This window comes from Exophiala dermatitidis (assembly GCF_000230625.1).
Source record: "Exophiala dermatitidis NIH/UT8656 unplaced genomic scaffold supercont1.8, whole genome shotgun sequence".
Taxonomy (NCBI): Eukaryota; Fungi; Ascomycota; class Eurotiomycetes; order Chaetothyriales; family Herpotrichiellaceae; genus Exophiala; species Exophiala dermatitidis.
In genome coordinates this window covers 533,589-554,701 of record NW_008751653.1, presented here as the reverse complement: position 1 = coordinate 554,701, position 21,113 = coordinate 533,589, and the positions used below count along the sequence as shown (strand labels likewise).

Genomic DNA, 21,113 nt, shown 5'->3' with positions numbered 1-21,113 from the left:
CCCCTCATGGTCGAATGTGCAAACGACAAAGTAATGCAAGATGAGAACTGCTGTGTAGTGTGTGCTGGCCATTTCCAATGCAGTGGCATTTTCAAAATGGTGTGGCACGCGTGCGTGGTCGTGATGGGCGGAGTTGATGCAGCCTTATCGGGAAATGAGGCCGAGCTGGGCTGTGGCGTCTGATCTGACTCGTCCACCAATTTCTTCGTCGATCCATCATGCGAGCGTCTTATCTATTACAACTAGAATGCTCGTGGCTCTTTAGTGCTGTACCATTGTACCAACAACTACTAGTACCACCATCATCAGTCTACTGGGATAACCTCTATACTTGCCGTTCGCTCGACCGGTACTTTTTTTGGTTGTTTCCTGCTTCATGCCTTGCTCGTCCAGATGGCGTCCCACGACATGTCGGTGCCCGAAACCAAAGTGTTAGCCATTGCCAGTCACGTATGCGCCACATCTTTCCTAGAGGATCCATGATCCACGAACTCCAATGGGAGATTCAGGCTGACATGACTTGGTTTTGCTCAAGGTCGTGTACGGGTATGTTGGAATATCTATCTTTCGCCGCTGTGTTGTTTCCAGCACATGAAGCCTGCGTCAGCCGGCCCGGGCAAAGACGTCGGATTTTTGGGCGCTGTTACGAGCAGAAGTTGACCGAGACTTGCAATTGCTGAGCAGATATGTGGGCAACACCATGGCGACATTTGTCATGCAGACGCTCGGCTGCGATGTCGGCGCCATCAATACCGTCCAGTTCAGTGAGTGTCTCCCCGCTGTTGGTCCTGTTTTTCTAGGCTTGGACTTGTTCACTTTACGCTCGGGGTCGGCTGCGGTATTGTTCCAACTTGTTCTATGCCCAGAGCCGGTTGCGGAACTGGTACTGGCATTGTGTAATCAGGCGGACGCAGTGCGGCAGCACAAGCTTGCCTTTCGAGACGAACTGTCCTGACCAGCCTTGCTTTGCCCAGCCAGGTTTACAGCTCCGAGTTGCCATATCTAGTTTGTGGGATATGATCATCTTCTAATGGTTTGTGGTGCTTCTTCTCGCACGACGCAGGCAATCACACGGGGTATCGACAAGTCAAAGGACGAAGGACTCCGGCCGCCGAGATTCGCGATCTGTACGATGGTCTGAAACGATCATACTTGACCGACTTCGACGTCCTGCTGTCTGGATATGCACCGAGCGCCGAGGTGGTCGAGGCAGTTGGCCAGATCGCGCGCGATCTCCGCTACCGGGCGACCGTGCGACCAGGCCGGTTCTTTTGGATCTTGGACCCCGTCATGGGCGACCAGGGTCGGCTATATGTGGCCGAGGACATTGTGCCCGCATACAAGCAGCTAATCCGCGAGGCTGATCTCGTGGTCCCCAACCAGTTCGAGGCCGAATTGTTGAGTGGAGTCAGTATTTCTAGCTTGTCCGGCGTCGCCAATGCCGTGCGCACAATACACAAGGTGTATGGTACCAGCCATGTCGTTGTCACGAGTGTTCGGGTCGGCGATGTCGATGGTGTCGGCGATGGAGAGGGGGATGCAAATGAGAATAAGGGTGAGACCTTGACGGTCGTGGGGAGCAGCAAGACTCGCGACGGAGATGCAAGACTTTTCAAGATCCAGGTGCCCAAGCTTGACTGCTTCTTCAGCGGCACCGGTGACATGTTTGCCGGTCTGCTGGTTGCACGGCTCCGCGAGGCTTGCGCAGAGATGAACCTTCTCGACCGTGCTTCTTGGATGCCCGACGACAGTGTCCAAGGCGTCGATCTGCCCCTCGCCAGGGCCGTCGAGAAAGTCCTCAGCAGTATGCAGATGGTGCTCGAGAAGACCATTGTCGCCAGAGACGAGGAGCTCAGGTCGTTTGGCAGGAGTCCCGGCGCAAGTGTCGGTGGTGTCGAGGGACAAGCGAACGATGGCAGTGACAGCGAGGAAAAGAGGAGATATTTGGCCGAAACAAAGGCCGCAGAGGTCAGGGTCGTGCGGAACGCGAAGGATCTCATCCATCCTGAGCCTAGATATAAGGCCCAGCCGGTGGAAGTGTGAGCTGAACAAACACCCATGGTCCACTACTTCGCAATACGCGGGATACAGTCTATACATAACACACCAACACTGTTGGTCCTATCAAAAGCCCAGGGCCATGACTTTGCAACACGGAGGATACAGTTTCCATATACATATACTTATATGCGCGTTGGTTCCTTGACAAGAGCAGAAGGCAGACATGATATGAAAGTCGTATGGGCTTGATCTTCGGCCTCCCTGGGAGAACCCCACATGATGAGACGAGGGAGGATTTCTCACGCTTGACTATGAGACTCCGGACAACAAACGCGCTTGAGTATCTCCAGCCCTCATGCCAGGCACTCATCCATCCATTTTCCCAGGTCTGCAGAAAACTCGCCGAGGGATAGCGGATGAACTCCTTCTGTTGCTAGCAAATCACCCTGGTATTTTGCCTGTTCGATATTCTATCTTTTCGTTCGTGCTGATACCGTGTCACGTCCAGCCTTTTTCTTTCCTTTTTGTCTATCGCCCTTTAAGCGCGAGGACTAGACCCAAACCCATTCTCATCTATCGTGATCCGTACATACAATCCAATATCCATCCAACCGTCATCAGCTTATTGTTCTTTCCTTTTTCTTTTAGCATCGCCCCGCGGAGAGGCGCAAGAGCAAATCGCATTTCGTTTCCATCCCTTATCCCGTGCTTCCAAAGCCCCCGGCTCCACGGACACTCTCCTCTAGATTTTCCACCTCGACGATTTCCGGAGTATAGATTCTCTCCAGCACCAGCTGAGCAATCCGGTCGCCCTTGTTGACCTGGAAATCCACGTCGGAGTGGTTGAACAGCAACACCTTGACTTCCCCACGGTAGTCGGCGTCGATGACACCTGCGCCCGTGTCGATGTAGTGTTTGGATGCCAGGCCCGACCGGGGCGCTACTCGGCCGTAAGTCCCCTCGGGAGTCGCGATCGCAAGGTCAGTCGAGACCAAAGTCTTGCCGCGCGCGGGCACCGTTGTCGGTTTGGACGCGTATAGGTCGTAGCCGGCGGCGAATGCGGAGCCACGCGTCGGCGTGGTCGCGTCCGGAGACAGCTTTTTCACGAGGAGAGGCGGCTGTGATGAGGAGGACAGTTGTGGTACTGCTGGTCCGTTGGATGACATGATGGCTTCGTTGTTGGTCGCGCTGCTGCTCTTGACACGTTTGGCAGCAGGTGACGCGGGCTGTGAGGGCGGTTGGTGGTGGTGATCACTACTGGTACTGACGGCTTCGGTTCTGTTAGCTGGAGGAGTCGAGGCGCGGGTCATTTCTCTATTTCAGCGAACTTTGAGAGATTGACAAGGGGGAACGCGGGAAGTTGAAGGAGGATCATAAGTCGCGCGATTGGAAAACGCGTACAAGTAGTGCCAAGTCCGGCTTCAGTTTGGGGGAAATCCAAATGTTTAAGGTTCGGGCCGTCTAACCGAGCTCACGGTTGAGGCAGTCCAGTACAACTGTCATTGTAGTACAATTGTAGGCAGATACTGAACCTACCGGCTTCTGTGGAGATACTAGTATACCGGCACCTATCCTCGCCCATATCGCATCTCGTGCACCGAGCTTCACTCCATTGGAACCACTTAGGTATGCACAAAAGACTACCTCATATTGATGAAGCCATTGTCGTAGCTTGACTCCCTGGCCTGCTTATGCCGGCCGAGCTCTAATTGTGGGCTGGTTCTTCTGTTGCACCTGCAGCATCTCCTGGCCTCTCCCAGCCTCTCAACGGCGATGTCGGATAGGCCTATGCAGGTCCCCATGGATGAGTTTGGCCCGCCCCGTTGGCTTTTGGGTTGAGGGCTTTGAAGAAATCGGTGCCATTCCGAGGAATATACCCAGTTGAAAGAGAACCTTGTAAAAGCACTTCGCGCGAAAAGCTTCGATCCCATGGTTTGTTCGCAGTTGTTGGGCAACTGGGAGCCCCTCGAATGTCAGGCGTGCGCTCTTCCATTCGCGCTACTCACAGTCTTCATTGATCGTATTCAACCCAGGATCTTCACGGTTGCCTGCTTCGCCCAAGAACCCTCGGCCGTGCCCTGCTGGCATGCGGTGATCGAAATGTCCCAGGACTTCGTTTAGTTCATGGTCACGGAACAAAGTCAGTACTCTAATCCTGTCCAAGACCTCATGCGATTCCGGGTGCTCCTTGCAATCGTTCAATGAGGGAATCGATCATCGCAGACGTAGCAGCAGCAGGCGGGATTAGCAACGGGCAAATACATGCCTCACACACATTCTTCCACATTGGCCAGAAAGGACTCGATCACACGGTTGGAGACATCACTTGTGACAGACTGGTGTAATGTGAGTTCTGCGGCGCTAGACTTGGAACCTGATGCTCTGGAGGGACCCGTCAAGGCGCATAGGACAGGAACTAGTCTACAATCTGCTGACACACCAAAGCATTTGTCAAGGTTACGACTCTTGATCTTTGTTCTGGCGCATCGCGACAAGGACAGGAATAAGCTAAGGTACCTAAAGGCACGGTACGTAGAGAACAAGCCATGTTGCCCGTGTGCTCGGCAGTACCGCTGCGCTTGCCCCGGATTAGCCGGGGAACCGAGGTTACAGATATTCTGCCGGACTGACCCTCTTCCTCGGACACATAGCAACGACCGGACGCTGGATCCTCCCGCTGCAGTCATGGACGGTAGGGCTCATGTACAAATCTGCTACAGACAACCCTCTTCCCACCTGCTACACGGTCTTTCCCAGATGAAGTGAGCACGAGCGCGGCAGCAAGAGGAAGAAGTACAACATGGCAGGGCCCGTACGCCAACCCATTGACCTGGCGTCCTTGGAGCGCTACATCGACGGCCATGTGCCCCAGATCAAGACTCCTCTGGACCTGAAGCAGGTGAGTTCTTACGATCGACAAAGCTGCTTTGACTTGAAGCTCCCGTGCTAACGTTTTGTGTTACGCGCTGTGCAGTTCGGCTTCGGACAATCCAATCCTACCTACCAACTCACCGATGCGACCGGCACGAAGTTCGTCATGCGGAAGAAGCCTCCGGGGAAGCTGTTGTCGAAGACGGCGCATCAAGTGGATCGAGAATACAGAATCATCAAGGCTCTAGAACACACCGAGGTCCCGGTGCCCAAGGCATACTGTTTATGTGAAGATGACAGCGTCATTGGCACTGCATTCTACATCATGGAGTTTTTGGACGGTCGGATGGTGACAGAGCCTCATTTCCCTGGCGTGAGCGCCGAAGATCGGACGGAAATGTAAGTTGTCAGAGCACGGCAAAATGGCTGTCTTGTCACTCGTGCTGATCTGGTGGAATGGAAAATAGGTGGCGAGATGCCGTACGGACACTGGCCAAGTTCCACAAAGTAGACTTCAACAAAGTCGGACTGTCGAATTTTGGCCGTCACGGAGGATTCTACGATCGCCAGCTGAAGACGTTCGGCACGTTGTCAAAGGCTCAGGCCGCTGCTGTGGACGTCGACACGAACGTGCCCGTAGGCGACATACCGCATTTCGACGAGATGGTCGAGTTTTTCAAGCAAAAGTCCACACAGCCCAAAGACCGCGCAACCTTGGTTCACGGAGATTACAAGATCGACAACCTGGTCTTCCACAAGACTGAACCGCGAGTCATCGGTATTCTCGACTGGGAAATGGCCACGATTGGCCATCCGCTGTCCGATTTTGTCAACCTCACGGCTCCTTGGGCCTGGGTGGGAAGAGGGACCGGGTCCGAGGTTGCAGACCGGGCGAATGCAGCCTTCAAGCCTGGAGCGACTCCAGGGCTTCCATCCCTCGAGCAGGCAGTCCAGTGGTACGCTCAAGAGTCCGGATACGATCCATCGACCGAACTCGCATGGGGTACGGCCTTCGGTGGCCTTAGAGGCGCGATAATCATGCAGGGAATTGCGGCCAGATATGCTCGGCGGCAAGCCAGTGGCACGACTGCTAAGCAGTATGCTGCCCAAATGCGCCCCTACGGAGAGTGGGCATACGGACTGGTCAAGAAGCTGAAGGAGTCGCCTCAAGGAAAGGCGAAACTATAGGGGCTTTGGACGTGGCCAGGACGGTGGCGACCTAGATAATACATTGGGCATTGAATGTGCTTAAGACGACAGCCGACCCAAGCTTCGCAAGACCCAAGTTCGATCAGACATCCTTTCTCCCTATCTCGTTTTTCACTTTGTTGGTTGGAACGCATGTTCTCGCAGTTCGCTAGGCCATGACCTTTCGCGGATGAGCACACCTTCCAACAGGCGGCATCAGCTGGACCAAGACGCAATTCCTTTCCTTGCAAAAATGCTTCCGCCCGGAAGAAAGGTAGGAAATGTAAGATAGCGTTCCCCTCCGCCAGGCAACCGTCAAAATATCAGCTTCTCGTCATCGTTGGTGAATGTCCGACACTTGAAGCCGCCCCCATCCCATTGGCCAGAGTGTGAGAGCTGTGTTCTGAACATGCCTGTCCCAAGTGCAGATCCGCAATGCTCTTTGAGAGCGACAAACGACATGTACGTACGAGGTCTTAGCATTCAGACTCACAACCAAAACACCGTAGTTGGGGGCTGAGTGCCGGGGCCTCCGATTTTCCGCGCGCATTTGTCATAAACTCCAGTTATATCGTACCCAGGGTCTTCCATGAGGAGAAGACGCGGAATATTACCTTCATCGTGGCCACGAGTTGAATGGCACATTCTGGACCCTGCCATGTCGTCGAGGCAGAGGTGCGGGTGAGTGAAGAGAACAGTTAAGGTAGTAAAAGACAAATCGCAGCAGAGGAACCCACTACTCAAAACGTCTGGAAAGCCCCAGGAGGAAGAAGAGAGTTCACGGAAGACTGTGCATTCGATTGGTGACCCATGCCAAACTGACCCAGCATCACTGAGCAGGACGTGTTGTTAGATGAAGAAAGTTTGGAAGTAAAGTTTGGAAGTGACAACAACACCGCGACGTTTGCTTGCGTTCCACAAAACCTCCCTCACGCATCTGAGTTTCCGGCCATGGATCACCAGCACTGGAACACACGTGCTACACATCTCCTGATGTCAGGGCATGGATTCATCATTCAGCAAGTTCCAGAAGATGAGGGCCCCCCACCCGTTCAGTCAGGGACCAGGGTGCGGGACTCTCTTCCACCCCTGGTGGGTTTGAAGGAGACTTCGGTCAATTTCAAATCAAGAGATGACCAGCGTAAGGTATATTCCATCCGTAGCGTACGGTTGGGATGAGTGTATCGAGTCAATCAGAGGGTGTCGCCGAAATTCTCTCCTACTGACACAGTACCTGGATGGACCGAGGCTGGGGATGTCAGCAACGAGCATGGTGGACGAGATTCTGTCAGCGTCAACGTCAGGGATCACATCGTGTCCTTTTGCAGCGCCATGCCAATTCGAAACCGACGGTCCCCAGGCTGCATCGATACTACTTCTGCGCAGATCTTGCGAGCTCCACGTTGTCATGACTCGAAGTGCAGTGGTACCGTGGTCACAGCAACAGTAACAGCACTTACAGTACCAGTACCACCTTCGGATACGGTCAGCACTGGCTCGTCGGCTGCTGTCCGCTGGACTTGCCAGGCCCATGCGGGACAGCGAAGTGTCGGCACACCCTTGCACACCGGTTGACACGATCATTCCCACCCGGTCCTGCAATTGGCGGCTAAAGTGTCGGTCGGTTACTTTCGACAGCATCTTAGGTATCCTCCAGGTTTCCCTATCGCGAGTCGAGGTCCTAAATTTCGCCGAGGGGCCATGCAGCGAAACCGACACAACACCCACAATCAGGCTCCAATTTTCAAGACTATTCTGTAGGGATGATGCCGTTCGGCTTTCGCTTCCTCCATGTTGAAGACGGCATTCCTGGTGTCGACCACCATTTGCTCGCTCAATCGACACCCTGGCCTTCTTTTTTCCCGCCTTGGGGGCCAGACGCTTACTGTGCATACTGTCCCTACCAGCTATGGTATGTAATCGTGGCCTAGGCCCTATGGAGTTGGCACCCTGCACGCGTGATGGGTATGAAGATGTATTTGTACGTCAAAAAAATACCGAAATGAACACGTGTCCTCCAAGCCAAACCGTCCAATATCCCTGAAACCATGACCCAGCGCGACAGGTATCTCTCCGCCATTGCCAATGGGCAACAAGCAGCAAGGAGGACATATGCCGAAAGTGGACATTGGAGAAGAATCTCAAGCTTTACGGTCCGGGGGACTCTTCCATTCAACCTGGATAAAACCCACTGTGCCGCAGAGTCCTGTTCCAGCTATTCCAGGAAGGATTCTTCCGCCTCGATGCTCGCGAATGCTTTGTTATGTATGCAAGGACAGAAACAAACGACAACCCCTTCTCATTTTTGAGATGAGCAGACATCAGGATGTTGGACACCTACTGCTACTAGCAAGAAACCATCCCCCGTGATAGCACGGGCACAGTATGGAATTCGCCTTGGCGGATCACGATACCTTATCCTGCTCAACATCTTCAAGCTTCGAGACGTGCATGCCTAGATCGGTACCTACGAGGTAATCTTTCTCCCGACCCTCGTAACGCTGTCCCGCCCCTTTGAGATGTGGGAAAATGATAACGTAGCCATACTGCTTGAATAGACGCACCATCTGCTGTTGTTCTATGCAATGCGGGTGCTGCGTGTTAGTGGAACCTCTGTGGAGATGGGATGGCCCAGCTCTGCTCTGCCCTGCGACAGGGCTGACTATGGAACGGGAAGACTGGAGAGGATATCCCGTATCCCGTCCCCTTTTCAAGCTACCAACTAACAACCTGGAATCCACCACAGCTGTCACTGTACTATATGTTACAGGTGGGTTAGATGGTCGGCGTTGGCCCTCCGTCCTCCTATTAGTGCCATCACTCATGCGCGGCCAGCTACAGCATCCCCAGCACAGCGATCCATCGAATCCCATAACTACCTACCTCAAACAGCGGAGTGCTATCTCGGCACAGGTAGGTACCTAGGCACCTTGGCATATTGTTCTACAGGAACATGTACATGCCGACGTCGCCCCGAACAACTTGCCAGGAATTCTCATCGGCCTCCCCGAACACGTTTTGTTTTCCTTGTTCAATCTCCTATATCGTTATGACAGGGAGGAATCGTCCGAGAGGAAACAATCCGCCAACAAGCGGCCGTGTGGTCGAGATTGGCCGAGGAGCAGTACTACTCGGGAAATAAGGTATACGGCAGATGATCCTTTGCATACGATAGCAACATGGCAAACAGTACCATGGCAGACAAGACAGTACAGTGCAACGCCCGCTACCCCTCCTAGTCATAAACCCACAAATACATTACTCGTAGGGCTACGCTAAGCTGCTGAGCCTGCATCAAAAACAGCCCGGATCCTTCGTTCGATGCCCCAGCTTCTCGCCGCCATCCTTCTCGGTACCCAGCCTCCCGCCTTTCCTACCAACAGAGGCCGGTTGTTGGCTGTGGGTGCGCGGGATAGTTGTTTTGCTTCTTACAAAAGTCCCTTCCATCGCTTCATCCACCCCTACCGGGATCTCCTCACCCGTCCATACAGAGTGTAGCGTTTGGCGATGTACTGTATGTATGCGCCCAGCTACCTGCGGACGAATACAGACCATGTATGATCTGTCCAAACTAAACGGTTCAGCCTATGGATCTGGTATGTACAGTATCTAAACTCGACCGCCATTTAGTGCCACGCCAACGCCAGCGCCAGCGCGAGTGTAGGCTAAAGAAGACCAAGGCAAGGAAAAGCGAGGCGAGGCGAGGCAAGGGCGATGAAAAAGGAAAGTCTACCTAGGTAGGAACGGAAGGTCTTGGTGGTGAAGCTGGTGGACGGACGGCGACGGCAAAGAGACCACGTTGCCAGTGGCCAGTCGCCCATGCTTGGGCTGAGTACAGTAGTACAGTACTAGTACAGCAGCACCATACTAGGCGGTCAGTACATGGCACCTCGTGGTTGTGAGATGAGATAAGATGAGACTGCATGCGGGCGGACGATCATGGGGGCCGGGCTAGCAGGATACCCAGCTCAGTATTGGTCATCATCATTTCTCATCATCGCCAGCCGAGGACTGTATTGTATTGTATCATGGCGGACTGTAGCACTCCAGTTTGATGCTAACACCAGACCGGTGTCCAGGATTGCAGTGGGTAATGTTCTGTTCAATGGTCTAATGCCCGACTGCATGGCCATCCGCCGGATACTTGGCTTTGTTACCCGACACTATTTGCAGGGCCAGTGGTCCCAGGTAGGGACCCTAGGCGTGTACTGTACACAGTAGTCCGACCACTGCGTCGCAGAATCTTGTCCTCTTCAGTGTAGTGCAGTGCTTGGCTGCATGGGTATCTGCATGGGTATGGTGTGGCTGACACCTTGCTTAGAAAGAGAAAAAGAACGAGAGAGTCTCGGCTGTTCTCTAATCTCCTGGAGATGGTTGGTCCTGCCGAGAGGACAAGGGCAAGTATGGAGAAAGTCTTTGGCCCCCAATATTGAAACAAGAAAGGATATTATCAGATCAAATCAGATCAACACACTGCCGGTTGTACGGCATCTCCCGTAGACCGAGTCAGTAGGTCAGGTCTCGTGCATTGAATGGACCTACTCGGAAATGGAAAGCCGCTAAGGAACTCGAAGCATCATTCTAAGGGTTGGCTCGCGCATCTAGGCAGTAAACGCTGGGAATCATATGTGATACAACTGACAATGCCTATGGCTCCTTGGCAAAATGGGTAAATTTGGAATACATTGAATCGAAGCCGGTTGAGCATGATCGCTCTGCCCTTCCCTTTTCAGTCCGTTCCTCTCATCTCCTCGCGGAGTTTTATTCGTTCCGGGAGGCTTTCCAATGGTCTTCTCTGGACCACGATTCATGTATTCCAGTGCGGTGTGTCGGGAACGGAGATTGATATAACCAAATTCGGGGTGACTGGAATAACCCGCTTGGTGTAGGGTCATTGTCACTTTGACGAAAGAGGGTACATTCTGTCTTCCGTCCAAAAAGATAGACAAGGCTATGCTGCATTGTGCAGATGCTTTGTCAGTGATGAAGGGATGACTCTAACCTCTCGCCGTGTCCGGGTGTGTCCTTCCGTCAATCTGCCTTCTGGGTGGGCATAAAGCCCCCTTTACATGGACGTTTCAAGGGTTCCTGCAATTGCATAATTGCATGGTTTGTAGTGTAAATTGTAACGGTGGTTCCTGCCAACCTCTTGTCGGTCACAAGTTCTGTAGCCAGTACTGCAGGTTCCGAGTGAAATATAAAGATGTCTTGCTGGATTTCCCAATAGAGCAGCAACGGGCTAGCTGACCGCGGCTCCCAGGAATTGGACGTAGGACAAGCTTATCCTTGTGTATCTTTTGTGCTGGCCGGCGACCGAATCGCCGATCCTGCTCGATGCTGATTCAACTGCTGCTCAAAGTGGGATTCTGAGTCAACCTATGATGTTGTTGTAACTGCGCGGTCTTGTGGTGGATTCGTCTGACATGATCTTTCATGTTGTCCATGCGCGAGAACACGCGGGTACATTCCTCGCCGTCGGGTCCGCGCCATTCGCATTTGATTCCCGGATTGTGTTTGGCCTCGTGCCGAGCCCGATCCTTCTTGGAGCTGAAGCCGCCCGCCAGGGGCTGGTCGTTGGCCTTTGCACGCGCCACTGCTGCGGCCTCGCTCTGCGGACACCCTTCTACTCGGCAGAAGAGATGCTTGCTATGCCGGTTGTAATGCTTCCTTAGATCACAGCCACGCGTGAACGTGGCTCGAGAAGTACAGCCGGGGAAGGCGCACCGCCAGGCCTGAATCCCGTGGGCTCCATTGGCCATGTTGGACGTGGGTGAGCTGGATGGGAAAGAGTTGCCTGGCATGGCGGATGAAGACTCAATGACAGGGATGCCGTATGCATGAAGTGAGCTGCTGGATGAACTCGAGGCCGAGCGAAGCGGCGGGCGTAGTGTCGTGGGTTCTCCGGAGTGTCCTCGACTGAAGGCATCGTTCAGCGATGGCACAGGGCTGCAGGACCGTGACATAGTCCGCGCGCTGCTCCGGTGGCTATGAGACGAGATCTGGGAGAATGAAGGTGAGGCTACTAAGTTGTGGTTTGAGGGAATTGTTCTGGGAGCTGTGTTGAAATCGAATGGCGAAGGTTGGATGTCTTGAGGTGTGGGAGGGATGATGTTCGTTAGGCTGTGCTGTGTCGCCGACTGAGGATAGCTATTGAATGATGTTGAGGAGATCGGGTCGTATTGCATTAAAGGAACAGGCTGAGAGTAATTGGAGTAGCCAAACCATTGGTTCTGCTCATACATGGTATATGCGGTGGTTGAAGAGGTTGTCGCAGGATAGGAAGTGAGAGATGGATCCGTGACAGCAGGTACTGGGAAGAAAGAGGCCGAATCTGATGAGGCGTCGTCGAAAGATAAGGAATGTAGATCGTGACTGGGATGTCGCGATGCCATGGTGTCCGCTGGTCGGATGTTGAGTGTGCAATCGGACGAAACTGAAGGCCGGTGTCCTTGGTGCGAGGGAGTGGGAGAGGGATAGTTAAAGCCAGTCAAGGAAGGCGAGCAGGTCAGCAAGGCGCTCTTTTCGAATTCGTCCAAATCGCTACACGGCGGGGTCATAGACAAAATCGGGTCCAAGGTGTCAACAGCCATTGTTGTGGTCACGGTGGTGATATGTATCTACCAGTCCCTCAAGCAGTCTGGATTGAGGTTGGTGGGAGTGATGAGCGCATATATATCTGGCTGCTCCTGGGGGGTAAGCACATTCCCATATGGGCAGATGGTCCTCGACAGTAGAAGCCCTGGTATATGGGCACAATGTAAACGTGGGAAATCAGACGGACAGGCGATCTGGGGGCGAAGAGAGGGCATATGAATAGTATGCTAACCTGGGTCGACCAACGCTAGGGTAACGTGGTGCCTGTCTCGACAGATAGCTCGGTTTAGAGCGAACGCAACCTCGTAGGGCTACGAGAACCCCTGCTGCTTGCTGACAACATGTCGATGGCGTGGTCGATCGCTGGGACTTACACCCTTCAGCCAGGGAGGCTCGGAAGGTTAGGGCACCACTGCTAATGGTCGTCTCCTCCTCATCAGACGAGTAACCGGTTGGAGGACATGAGCGAGTGGAGGCATGTACGGAAAAGGGACATTTGATGAGGAATGGGTGGGGACAATGGGAACAAGAAACGACCTCTCCTGCCTTGCCCAAAGCCCACGACTGGAGATGGAGGTTTAACAGGCTCTTACCGTAGGTTCATACGCATGCAGACAATGATACTGGTGTGGAGGAAGAGAAAGCGATGATCTTCTGCGGAAAATGGCTGCGTAACGCTGTATTGACCATGTTCTGAACCTGGATGTCGTTTACTAGCGTAGGATTTAGGGCCAGCGCCGCCCCCATATTCCACCTCGCTCGCTGTTCTGCTCACCGCACGCAGTGCAGCACCCGTACGACAAACTGTACCACAAAGGGCAATTGGGCCAGCGGTGTGTCGCCTGTGCGCTAACGCACACACCGGGGAACGGGTAGGGCTAAATTTGCGACAGGGACCTTGTGCCCTATGCCATCAGGCAGTGTGGGTTTGCTCCAGTGGTCATGAAGAAAAATGACTGGCTGTCGTTGTGCATGCAGGACAGCCATTCACCGCATCAGCCGCCGGCTCGTTTCCAAAAAATACCCTTTGGGTGCCACAGGTACGGGGCTAGGGGCGGTGATAGGTGCTTAGGGCCAGTCGCAAGGTTGTCCTAGGCCGAGTTGTTATATCCACCCCTTTGCCCCAGTTGCAGCAAGAATCTCACCCGTCGAAGACAAACACACCCCCCTGCAGTTCGTTCAAAGAAAGGCTCGTAGCAGTACTATGAGCTGTTTGCCAACTTGGCTTTTGGAGGGGAAACTCTGTTGGCCATTTTCTTTGGATCGACATCCTCCGGTTCCAAACATGTCAGCCTCCAAGCGACTGGGTCCTGACAGCGTCAATTTCTAAGCCGCTCTGTCGTCTGAGCCTTGTTGTCGATCGGCAAAAGCTGAAGAATAGTAACAAGCCAATTCTGCCTGCAGTCTGCTGCGTCACCTTCGGGCTTAGTTTGGTCCGTTCCACTGCAAAAGTCCACTGTTGTGCCGAGCCGGAGACAATCAATATGTTTCCGTCCGAGACTCGTATACTACTGTCGGGATGCGAAGAACTCGATTCGTGGAAACACCCAGGGCCCAAGATGACCCGCTCGACCATTACCCTTAAACCCGACCGGCCGAAAGTATGATGTTGGTAAGCTGCTGCAGGAAATCATGTGGTTCAACTTCGTTCGTGGCTGGTGCTTGTTCTATTTTTCGTCAGCATGAGCCGCGATCTCTGCTGTTGTTCTAGAAGCAAATCAAACCGTTCGTCTTGTGCGCCGGCGCTCCATTTCGTTGCATGCTTATCAAAGATTCATGTTCGGTGATGCCGTAATGATACACCTTAGCAGCGATCACTGCCGCTTCGAGTTGAGTGCTGTGTCTCGTCTGGATTACCGTAGCATTTCCTAAGGAAATACTCTATTCACGAAGCCAGATCCATGAATCCCTTACACAAGCCATTCGGCTCACAGTATAATTAAGGCCGTAATATAGCTGTTGAAGCCGGAGTTACCGTCCCGCGAGCGTGACCTTTTGGGGTTCAAGGTGGGAGATGTAGGCAGTTCGAATCAGTTGATTGCCTCGATCTTGCGACCAAACTCATAGCCGATAAGACAATTGAATCCTCATATGACGGGTTGAGTTTCCGAGGGTAGCGGCCAGCTTTATCGCACCCTAAATGACAGTATGCGGGTTCGCCATCTCCGTCAAGCTGTCAACAACTTCTACAGCGTCTCCGAAGCGCAACTGCATGCACTGGACCGCATGCTAGGACGAGCGGGTTGGAACTCCAAGGTAGCTGTAATTGCGTCACAGTGTATGGTATCGCTTCAGACGCGGCTGTGTATACTCGAAGGAGCCGCAGCGTCCACATAACATTGCCGGAGGGGATAGAGTGATTGCATGTTCAAGTTACCTCCAGGGACAAGCGGATTGGAACAACTATGGGACCCCGTTTGTAGCAGGCTAGTGGCACGCCGTTGCGCACGAAGGTGACCCTGAACGTGAAGGAGGATCCCATGTCCTCGAAGTTATAATATCAGCCATTCCACAAGCGCTAGGATGCGAGGTGTTGTGACGATGACACCGGGGCTGTATAGAAGTTGTGTTGTTCGGACAGGTGCCAGTCTTACTCGCTCGGTTCCTTAACTGATGCGGACCCTTCTATGAGTTGCCAATGAAACACTGGTCGACGTATGCGGACAACCTACGAAGCCTCGCTGAGCCCCCTCCTCGACTGACATCGGAGTGATTTGGCCAGTGACGATATCAGGCTTTGTCTAGAGTCCAGTGTAAGTGATGGGCGATGCCTAGGGCCTGGCTTGAGCAAGGGCCAGACACCCAGGATGTTTCGCCAAATTCGCGTAACACCGTGCATAGTGAAGATGCAGGAACATCGCAATAGATGTCAATTTGGTAAAACCTATGACTGATGTTCTATTTGTGGCATAGCAGTCGTTGTTACTGAAAAGCCTGTGAGTGCGGTGAGTGTGCCTTGTTGTGGCACTGTGAGCGAAGGTAAACGGAAGATCAGTGAAGCCAACTTGGGTGTACATCCGGTGAGCGATCACATAGTCGTCGACCTGCTGCAGAATCACTACATGGTAGTATAATGGCAGGATGACTAGGTACCTATGGAAGGTGTGGTGGCGGGATATCTGGACTCGACCATAGTAGCTGGGGAGTCAGCTGAGGAGGATGGAAACGGAGCCCCGTTGTCAGTTTTGACTGACGAAGCTGAGGTCACGTTGCAAACACTGCAAACACTTCAATCACGTGAGTGGTGTTTGTGACATTTTCAACATTTGCAATGTTTGTCATTCTGTCACATTTGCTGCCCAGTCATTTTGTCCCCCGAATACATCTTTCTACACTCCACTGCACCTGGGGCTCTGACCATCCATCCTTTATATATACACCGACACAGTACCTGAGGAACCACTCCTCCTCTATATCTATGCGCTTATTGATATGAGCGCATCCCCTTAGAAATTCAAGACGTGTGCGAATGCAAACCATGGCTGACACAAGCGGTGCAGAACGGGTACCTCCCGAAGACCGCGAACTGGTGGAGAAGTTGGCCAAGTTGCAAAACATGTACAAACAGGTGAGTCCTTGCTATGTTACAAAACCACGGCCGATGACTTCTTGATGATTGAAGAACGCGGCTGATTTCCCTCGAGATCGCGGGCCTTCGGACTCTGCTACCGGAGAAGTTGATCAACCCAACCCGGTTCGCACTGGAGAATCCGCATGGGTATGATCCTGAGAAGCTCGCCGCGTTTCTCCAGGGTGCCGCACAAACAGGCAGTCAAGATGTCAAGAAGTTCAAGAAGGACTGGCACAGTGACGAAGTGCGAGGACTTTGGCAAACAGTGAATACTAATGAGCTCCCTCCGGGTGCAGATGCTTGGGCTGTAGACTATGAGGCGCTTTTGCAGAATTCTGTCCCCAAGGAAGCCTCCGCGAAAACCCCACGGGACGCCCTGCCTCAGCAACATCTGCCTCCCACCCAGGCCGACATTGGCAAGATCGTTGGGGACTTTCAAGCCAAGCACCCAGGCCTGCAAGTAAAGGTGTATCAGGAGGGCGACGTCTTGTCTATCGACATTAATGTCGCTCAGCTGGACTTCCGCGTCACCCGGGACTCATCATCGGCAAATCATCGCTATGTGGTCAGCGGTCACCCCGGCACTGTGCCCTCCGTACTCCGTGACAGTATTGTCGAGGCCATTCGTTCAAGCAACGCAACCATGGATCTCGCTGTGCTACTGGTGAGAATACCGCAGATAACATAAGTTCCAAGCTAACATATGCAGGACACGCTCGCCGCTTACCATGATATCAAATCGAGGCCTTGCGACAAGTGCAAAAAGCTTGTCAGTAACACCAAATTGCAGCTGCCCTTGGTCAGACAACTGAAAGGTGAAACGCCTGGCAAACAAGCCCATTTCCTTGCTCTTCATCAAGACTGTGTAGAGGACATTCGGGATTGACCTTTTTCTTTCACGTTGACATCATCGGGTTTGCTGCACCCGTCGGTTATTACACAACAATACGTTAAGTTTGCGGCCTGGAGTTGAACACCGCTAGTCTAACGAACTTCTGTCTGTGCACAACACCTTGGTGGAACATGATCAAAATCGACCCGAAGTGAACATCAGCAAAATTTGGATCCCCATTACCAAAATTCGTGGAGGTATGGCAGCTTGGCTTGGAGTGTCGTACGGCGCCACATGTCCTCCGGAGAACCGAATGATCAAGAGGCCTGGAAAAGGCATAATGATTGTTCCGCAAAACGAGAAATGCCGATGGTGGGTCCGGCAACGTCCAGGCATCGCCGCGCGAATGAGCGAACAACAGCCTGTCAACAATGCCTATATCCGCTTTCAGATGTTGTCGAGATACTGGCCGAAGCCTCTGCCTACATCAAAACTCTTGATACCGCGGAACAAATGCTTCAGGACGTTGACTGCGAGTGACCGGCCATCTTGCCGCGCTCGAAGCTACGTTGAAGTCAAAGGAGAACGCAGCCCTACCCCAATAGCATGTCTAGGCCGACTCTAGATCCCCTTCAACGTGAAAGATGACGAAATCAGAGAGTACAAAGATGCGCGTGTCCCGCTCTAGGCGGCTTTTCAGAGCAAAGGTTGGGCGAATTAACAACCAGGCCGAAACCCTGGGGGTTCTGAAAGCATTCATCGAAATGAAGGACGATGAAATCAGACAACAACAGACAGTCTATGGAAAGAAATTAGGGGGACAACTGTGCGTCTGAAGGGCCGGTGGACTCGAAGAACTCGGAGATCTAGGAGCAGAAGAAGTCTCTGGCCAAATATGAGTCTTACTCAAAGGCAAGGAGACGAACACCATATTCCCGGCAGCAAGAGCCTGCCTACAATGGGTTATATAAAGAGATGAGAACGGATGTCTGATCACACTGGTTGCTCTTGGTCTCTATTTCCATGGTACTTGAACTTTTTTCCCGGGATCAGGCCTGGCTGCCAATGGCCGGGCGGAGGACCGTCAAGGACGCAGGTCCTGAGGATGCAGGAAGAGGAGGAGTTCTTTCAAAAAATATTGCAACTTTTACGATCGTTTTTCACAGCTCATCTGTGCCACTTGTTGTTGCTCAATTTTCCATATGTCTCCACGATGCTCCCAAAGCTCACCAGTGATATAAGCCTAGCCCGCCGGGACGAAAGGGCTGCGGGAGAAGAGGTTGTTGTCGGCCGGGCAGCCGGCGACATCAGATCTCAACAAGTGTCTCAATCTCCGTCAGCCCTCCCTTGATTCATATGGTCCTACTTTCACCAGTATCTTCATGCACGAGGACTTGGAGGCAAGTTGTCGGATTTGTAGTCCCTCACCTTGCCTCCTCTGCCATCACCAGTGCCTGCTCCGGCCGACGGCCTCTCCTACAGAAATCTCGTTAGAAAAGCCGGCAATGTACATAAATATTGATAGACCGTTGCTGGCCCTGGCGATACCCTATGTGGTATGAGGATCGGGCTTGAGTTGCCAATGATTGAGTGCAATGTTTAGAACTGTGTTCCCAGGCGAGGCTGTGGAACGGTGGCTATGATGTGGCCGGGATAAAGGGTGCCACAATGCGAGTTCAGGCTTTTCGGGGTCCGCGGAATGCCCGGGCTACGGGCGTATACGCCGCTATCTACTCCTCCGGAGGCCTACTACACACACAAGATAGATGTACTGTGTACTATTGGAATGACTGAGCGCTTCTCAGTCAGTTCTTGGGCGTGTCTGACGGGCATTGTTTGTTCTGGCATGTGTGGGATCCTGCTTCATGAATGTCGTCGGATCGCGCTCTTTTGAAGGGGTGCTGACATCAAATGTACAGTGCACGTGGGTCCCCTAGGTGAAGGTACAGGTGCCCAAGGACCCTAGAATCCCTTCCCAACCCTCTCCTAGTAGGCTGGATGTGTAAGTGGCACCCAAGGGACAAGGCAGCCAAAAGCAGCACTTGGACCCTGCGTCTCGGGATCCGTTTCACCCAATGCTGACATTCTTGTACAGAGCATTGTCGACCTACATAAATCCATCTGCCTGTGCTAATACTATCATTATTGTTGCCTTGCGACTTGTACCTGAGAACTCTCCGGGTGCTTCCCTCGAAACTACCACTCGATACTATTCCTTGCCTCTTGCCATGTTCACATTCAACAGACTGTCTTGCTAGAGCACGTCCGCTCCATCCGCCCCTCCCTACGACCCTTACTTGCCTCAAACCCTGTACCACGGCGTCATGTCGAGACTCCCTCCTCGCAGCTCGTCGACCGACAAAATGGCACCGAGTCAGATTGCGCTGCCCGAGTCCGACGAGGATTCTCCCGGCGCTTCGTTTCTCACTCCCTGGAGGCCCCCGCGGACCGCGCTCTCAAGAGGAAACAGTTCGCCATTTGTGCCTAATCGCAGAACAGCGTGGCGGGACGAGCTCATTAATAATGCCGAGAAGATACAACGACGCTTTCTTGCAGTCTGGGGCCAGATGACACTTTTACAGCGGATTCTGGCCGTCGTTGGATTTGTGGTATTCCATGTTCTGATGATCCTGTTCCTAGTCTTCAACGAGCGCATCTTCGGTTGGCTGGAGCCGTTTGCAGAGCGATGGAAACATACCACCGGTGGATGGACTATCTTATGGACTTTGACCTTTTTGACGGCGTTCCCACCGATCATTGGCTACTCGACATGCGGGACTACTGCTGGCTTCGTGTATGGGGTTTGGGAGGGCTGGTTGATTCTGGCCACGGCGACGGTGGCCGGTTCGTTCTGTTCGTTTGTCGTTTCAAGAACGGTTCTGCGGAAATGGGTCGAGCGCATGATCGCTCATGACAAGCGCTTCGCTGCATTTACGCTGATTCTGAAACACGACGGCTTGAAGCTACTATGCATGATCCGGCTCTGCCCTCTCCCGTACTCCCTGTCGAATGGAGCGATGTCGACGTTTCCCACAGTCCATCCTGGCATGTATGCGCTGGCTACAGCGATGGTGACGCCGAAATTACTCATCCATTGTTTCATCGGCAGTCGGCTGGCGGTGATTGCCCGAACGAGGGAGAAAATGACCCTGGCCGACCGGGCAGTTAATTACAGCAGCATTGCGATTGGCGCCATCGTGGGATTCGGCGTCGGCTTGTACATTTATCGGCAGACCATGGCGCGAGCCAAGGAACTCGAGGCGGAAGAAGCAGCCAGGATACGTGACTCTACTAGAAGGACTGGCCATCTCCCGGCCGAGTTCAGTGACGACCCCGAAGCACAAGCTGCCGCAACTACTGTGGCCGAGGATGATGACGCTATGGACTACTTTGACGAGGCGCCGCCCGCGCAAGCAGAGTACCATGACGAGCCGACTGATGACGAGGATGTCTTTGGTCGAGGCGACGGCGTGGTCGGCGAGGACGAGGTGATAGACAACATTGGCCTTCATCCACAGAAACGATAGAAACCGGGATCCGAGTCCTGCCGTGGAGGCAACAGCTCCAAAGACTACATGTACATATCCAGGTACGGAGGCGTGTCCCCGGGCTGCTGTATTGGTGCGTTAAGACATTGTTTGGACGGCGCGGAGTGAAAGAGGGAATTGCGCATTTCGTTTCCTACGTGTCTGTGATGGAGTTTGGGCGTATAACATGCATCTACAGTAGCATGACCCTAACTGAGTTTCTCTCTCCCCCTCTATTGCCGATGTCTTACATTACTAGTAATTATCGTTTTGGTGTTAGATGTTAGACTATCACCAACTCCTACCTCTATCATCTCTTCAGTTGTCTTGATATGAACCTCAGGCCTCAACTCAATGCATAGCCTCTGGCAGATGGCAGCTAAAAAGCATTTGGGATGATGATACCTGCGAGATGGGCATCGCTCCCCCGCATCGTACGTGATGTTCCCCGAGTTGTGCCATTTGATTTTGATTTTGCCCTGACCATTTCACCCACACAACCTTCTCCTCTGTCCTTTTGTACACAGCG

The 21,113-nt window shown here is 53.0% G+C and overlaps 6 protein-coding genes across 6 annotated transcripts; 4 read left to right on the top strand and 2 right to left on the bottom strand.

Moving 5' to 3' along the window:
• Window positions 1-393: 393 nt before the first annotated feature.
• Window positions 394-2,043, top strand: HMPREF1120_08944 (pyridoxal kinase; the record flags this gene model as incomplete). Its single annotated transcript, XM_009163217.1, has 4 exons — window positions 394-450; window positions 536-546; window positions 685-764; window positions 1,064-2,043. 4 exons carry the CDS (start codon window positions 394-396, stop codon window positions 2,041-2,043), a joined length of 1,128 nt encoding a protein of 375 aa, XP_009161465.1.
• A 656-nt stretch (window positions 2,044-2,699) lies between these two features.
• Window positions 2,700-3,311, bottom strand: HMPREF1120_08943 (dUTP pyrophosphatase; the record flags this gene model as incomplete). The annotated part of the gene is made up of 1 exon (XM_009163216.1): window positions 2,700-3,311. The coding sequence occupies one exon, from the start codon at window positions 3,309-3,311 to the stop codon at window positions 2,700-2,702; it is 612 nt and encodes a 203-aa protein (XP_009161464.1).
• Window positions 3,312-4,538: 1,227 nt separating this feature from the next.
• Window positions 4,539-9,307, top strand: HMPREF1120_08942 (uncharacterized protein). Its single transcript, XM_009163215.1, has 4 exons — window positions 4,539-4,900; window positions 4,976-5,271; window positions 5,340-8,830; window positions 8,896-9,307. The coding sequence occupies exons 1-3, from the start codon at window positions 4,802-4,804 to the stop codon at window positions 6,058-6,060; spliced, it is 1,116 nt and encodes a 371-aa protein (XP_009161463.1). The 5' UTR covers window positions 4,539-4,801; the 3' UTR covers window positions 6,061-8,830; window positions 8,896-9,307.
• Window positions 9,308-11,402: 2,095 nt separating this feature from the next.
• On the bottom strand, window positions 11,403-11,819 carry HMPREF1120_08941 (uncharacterized protein; the record flags this gene model as incomplete). Its single annotated transcript, XM_009163214.1, has 1 exon — window positions 11,403-11,819. The coding sequence occupies one exon, from the start codon at window positions 11,817-11,819 to the stop codon at window positions 11,403-11,405; it is 417 nt and encodes a 138-aa protein (XP_009161462.1).
• Window positions 11,820-15,966: 4,147 nt separating this feature from the next.
• On the top strand, window positions 15,967-18,721 carry HMPREF1120_08940 (uncharacterized protein). The gene is made up of 3 exons (XM_009163213.1): window positions 15,967-16,222; window positions 16,299-16,889; window positions 16,935-18,721. The coding sequence occupies exons 1-3, from the start codon at window positions 16,124-16,126 to the stop codon at window positions 17,109-17,111; spliced, it is 867 nt and encodes a 288-aa protein (XP_009161461.1). The 5' UTR covers window positions 15,967-16,123; the 3' UTR covers window positions 17,112-18,721.
• A 660-nt stretch (window positions 18,722-19,381) lies between these two features.
• Window positions 19,382-20,584, top strand: HMPREF1120_08939 (uncharacterized protein; the record flags this gene model as incomplete). The annotated part of the gene is made up of 1 exon (XM_009163212.1): window positions 19,382-20,584. The coding sequence occupies one exon, from the start codon at window positions 19,382-19,384 to the stop codon at window positions 20,582-20,584; it is 1,203 nt and encodes a 400-aa protein (XP_009161460.1).
• Between the last annotated feature and the right edge of the window lie 529 nt (window positions 20,585-21,113).

Coding starts and splice junctions, on each gene's coding strand:
- HMPREF1120_08942 (XM_009163215.1), top strand. CDS start 4,802: ATGGCAGGGCCCGTACGCCAACCCATTGACCTGGCGTCCTTGGAGCGC. Junction 4,901..4,975: donor CTCCTCTGGACCTGAAGCAG/GTGAGTTCTTAC, acceptor CGCGCTGTGCAG/TTCGGCTTCGGACAATCCAA. Junction 5,272..5,339: donor GCCGAAGATCGGACGGAAAT/GTAAGTTGTCAG, acceptor AATGGAAAATAG/GTGGCGAGATGCCGTACGGA.
- HMPREF1120_08940 (XM_009163213.1), top strand. CDS start 16,124: ATGCAAACCATGGCTGACACAAGCGGTGCAGAACGGGTACCTCCCGAA. Junction 16,223..16,298: donor TGCAAAACATGTACAAACAG/GTGAGTCCTTGC, acceptor ATTTCCCTCGAG/ATCGCGGGCCTTCGGACTCT. Junction 16,890..16,934: donor TGGATCTCGCTGTGCTACTG/GTGAGAATACCG, acceptor TAACATATGCAG/GACACGCTCGCCGCTTACCA.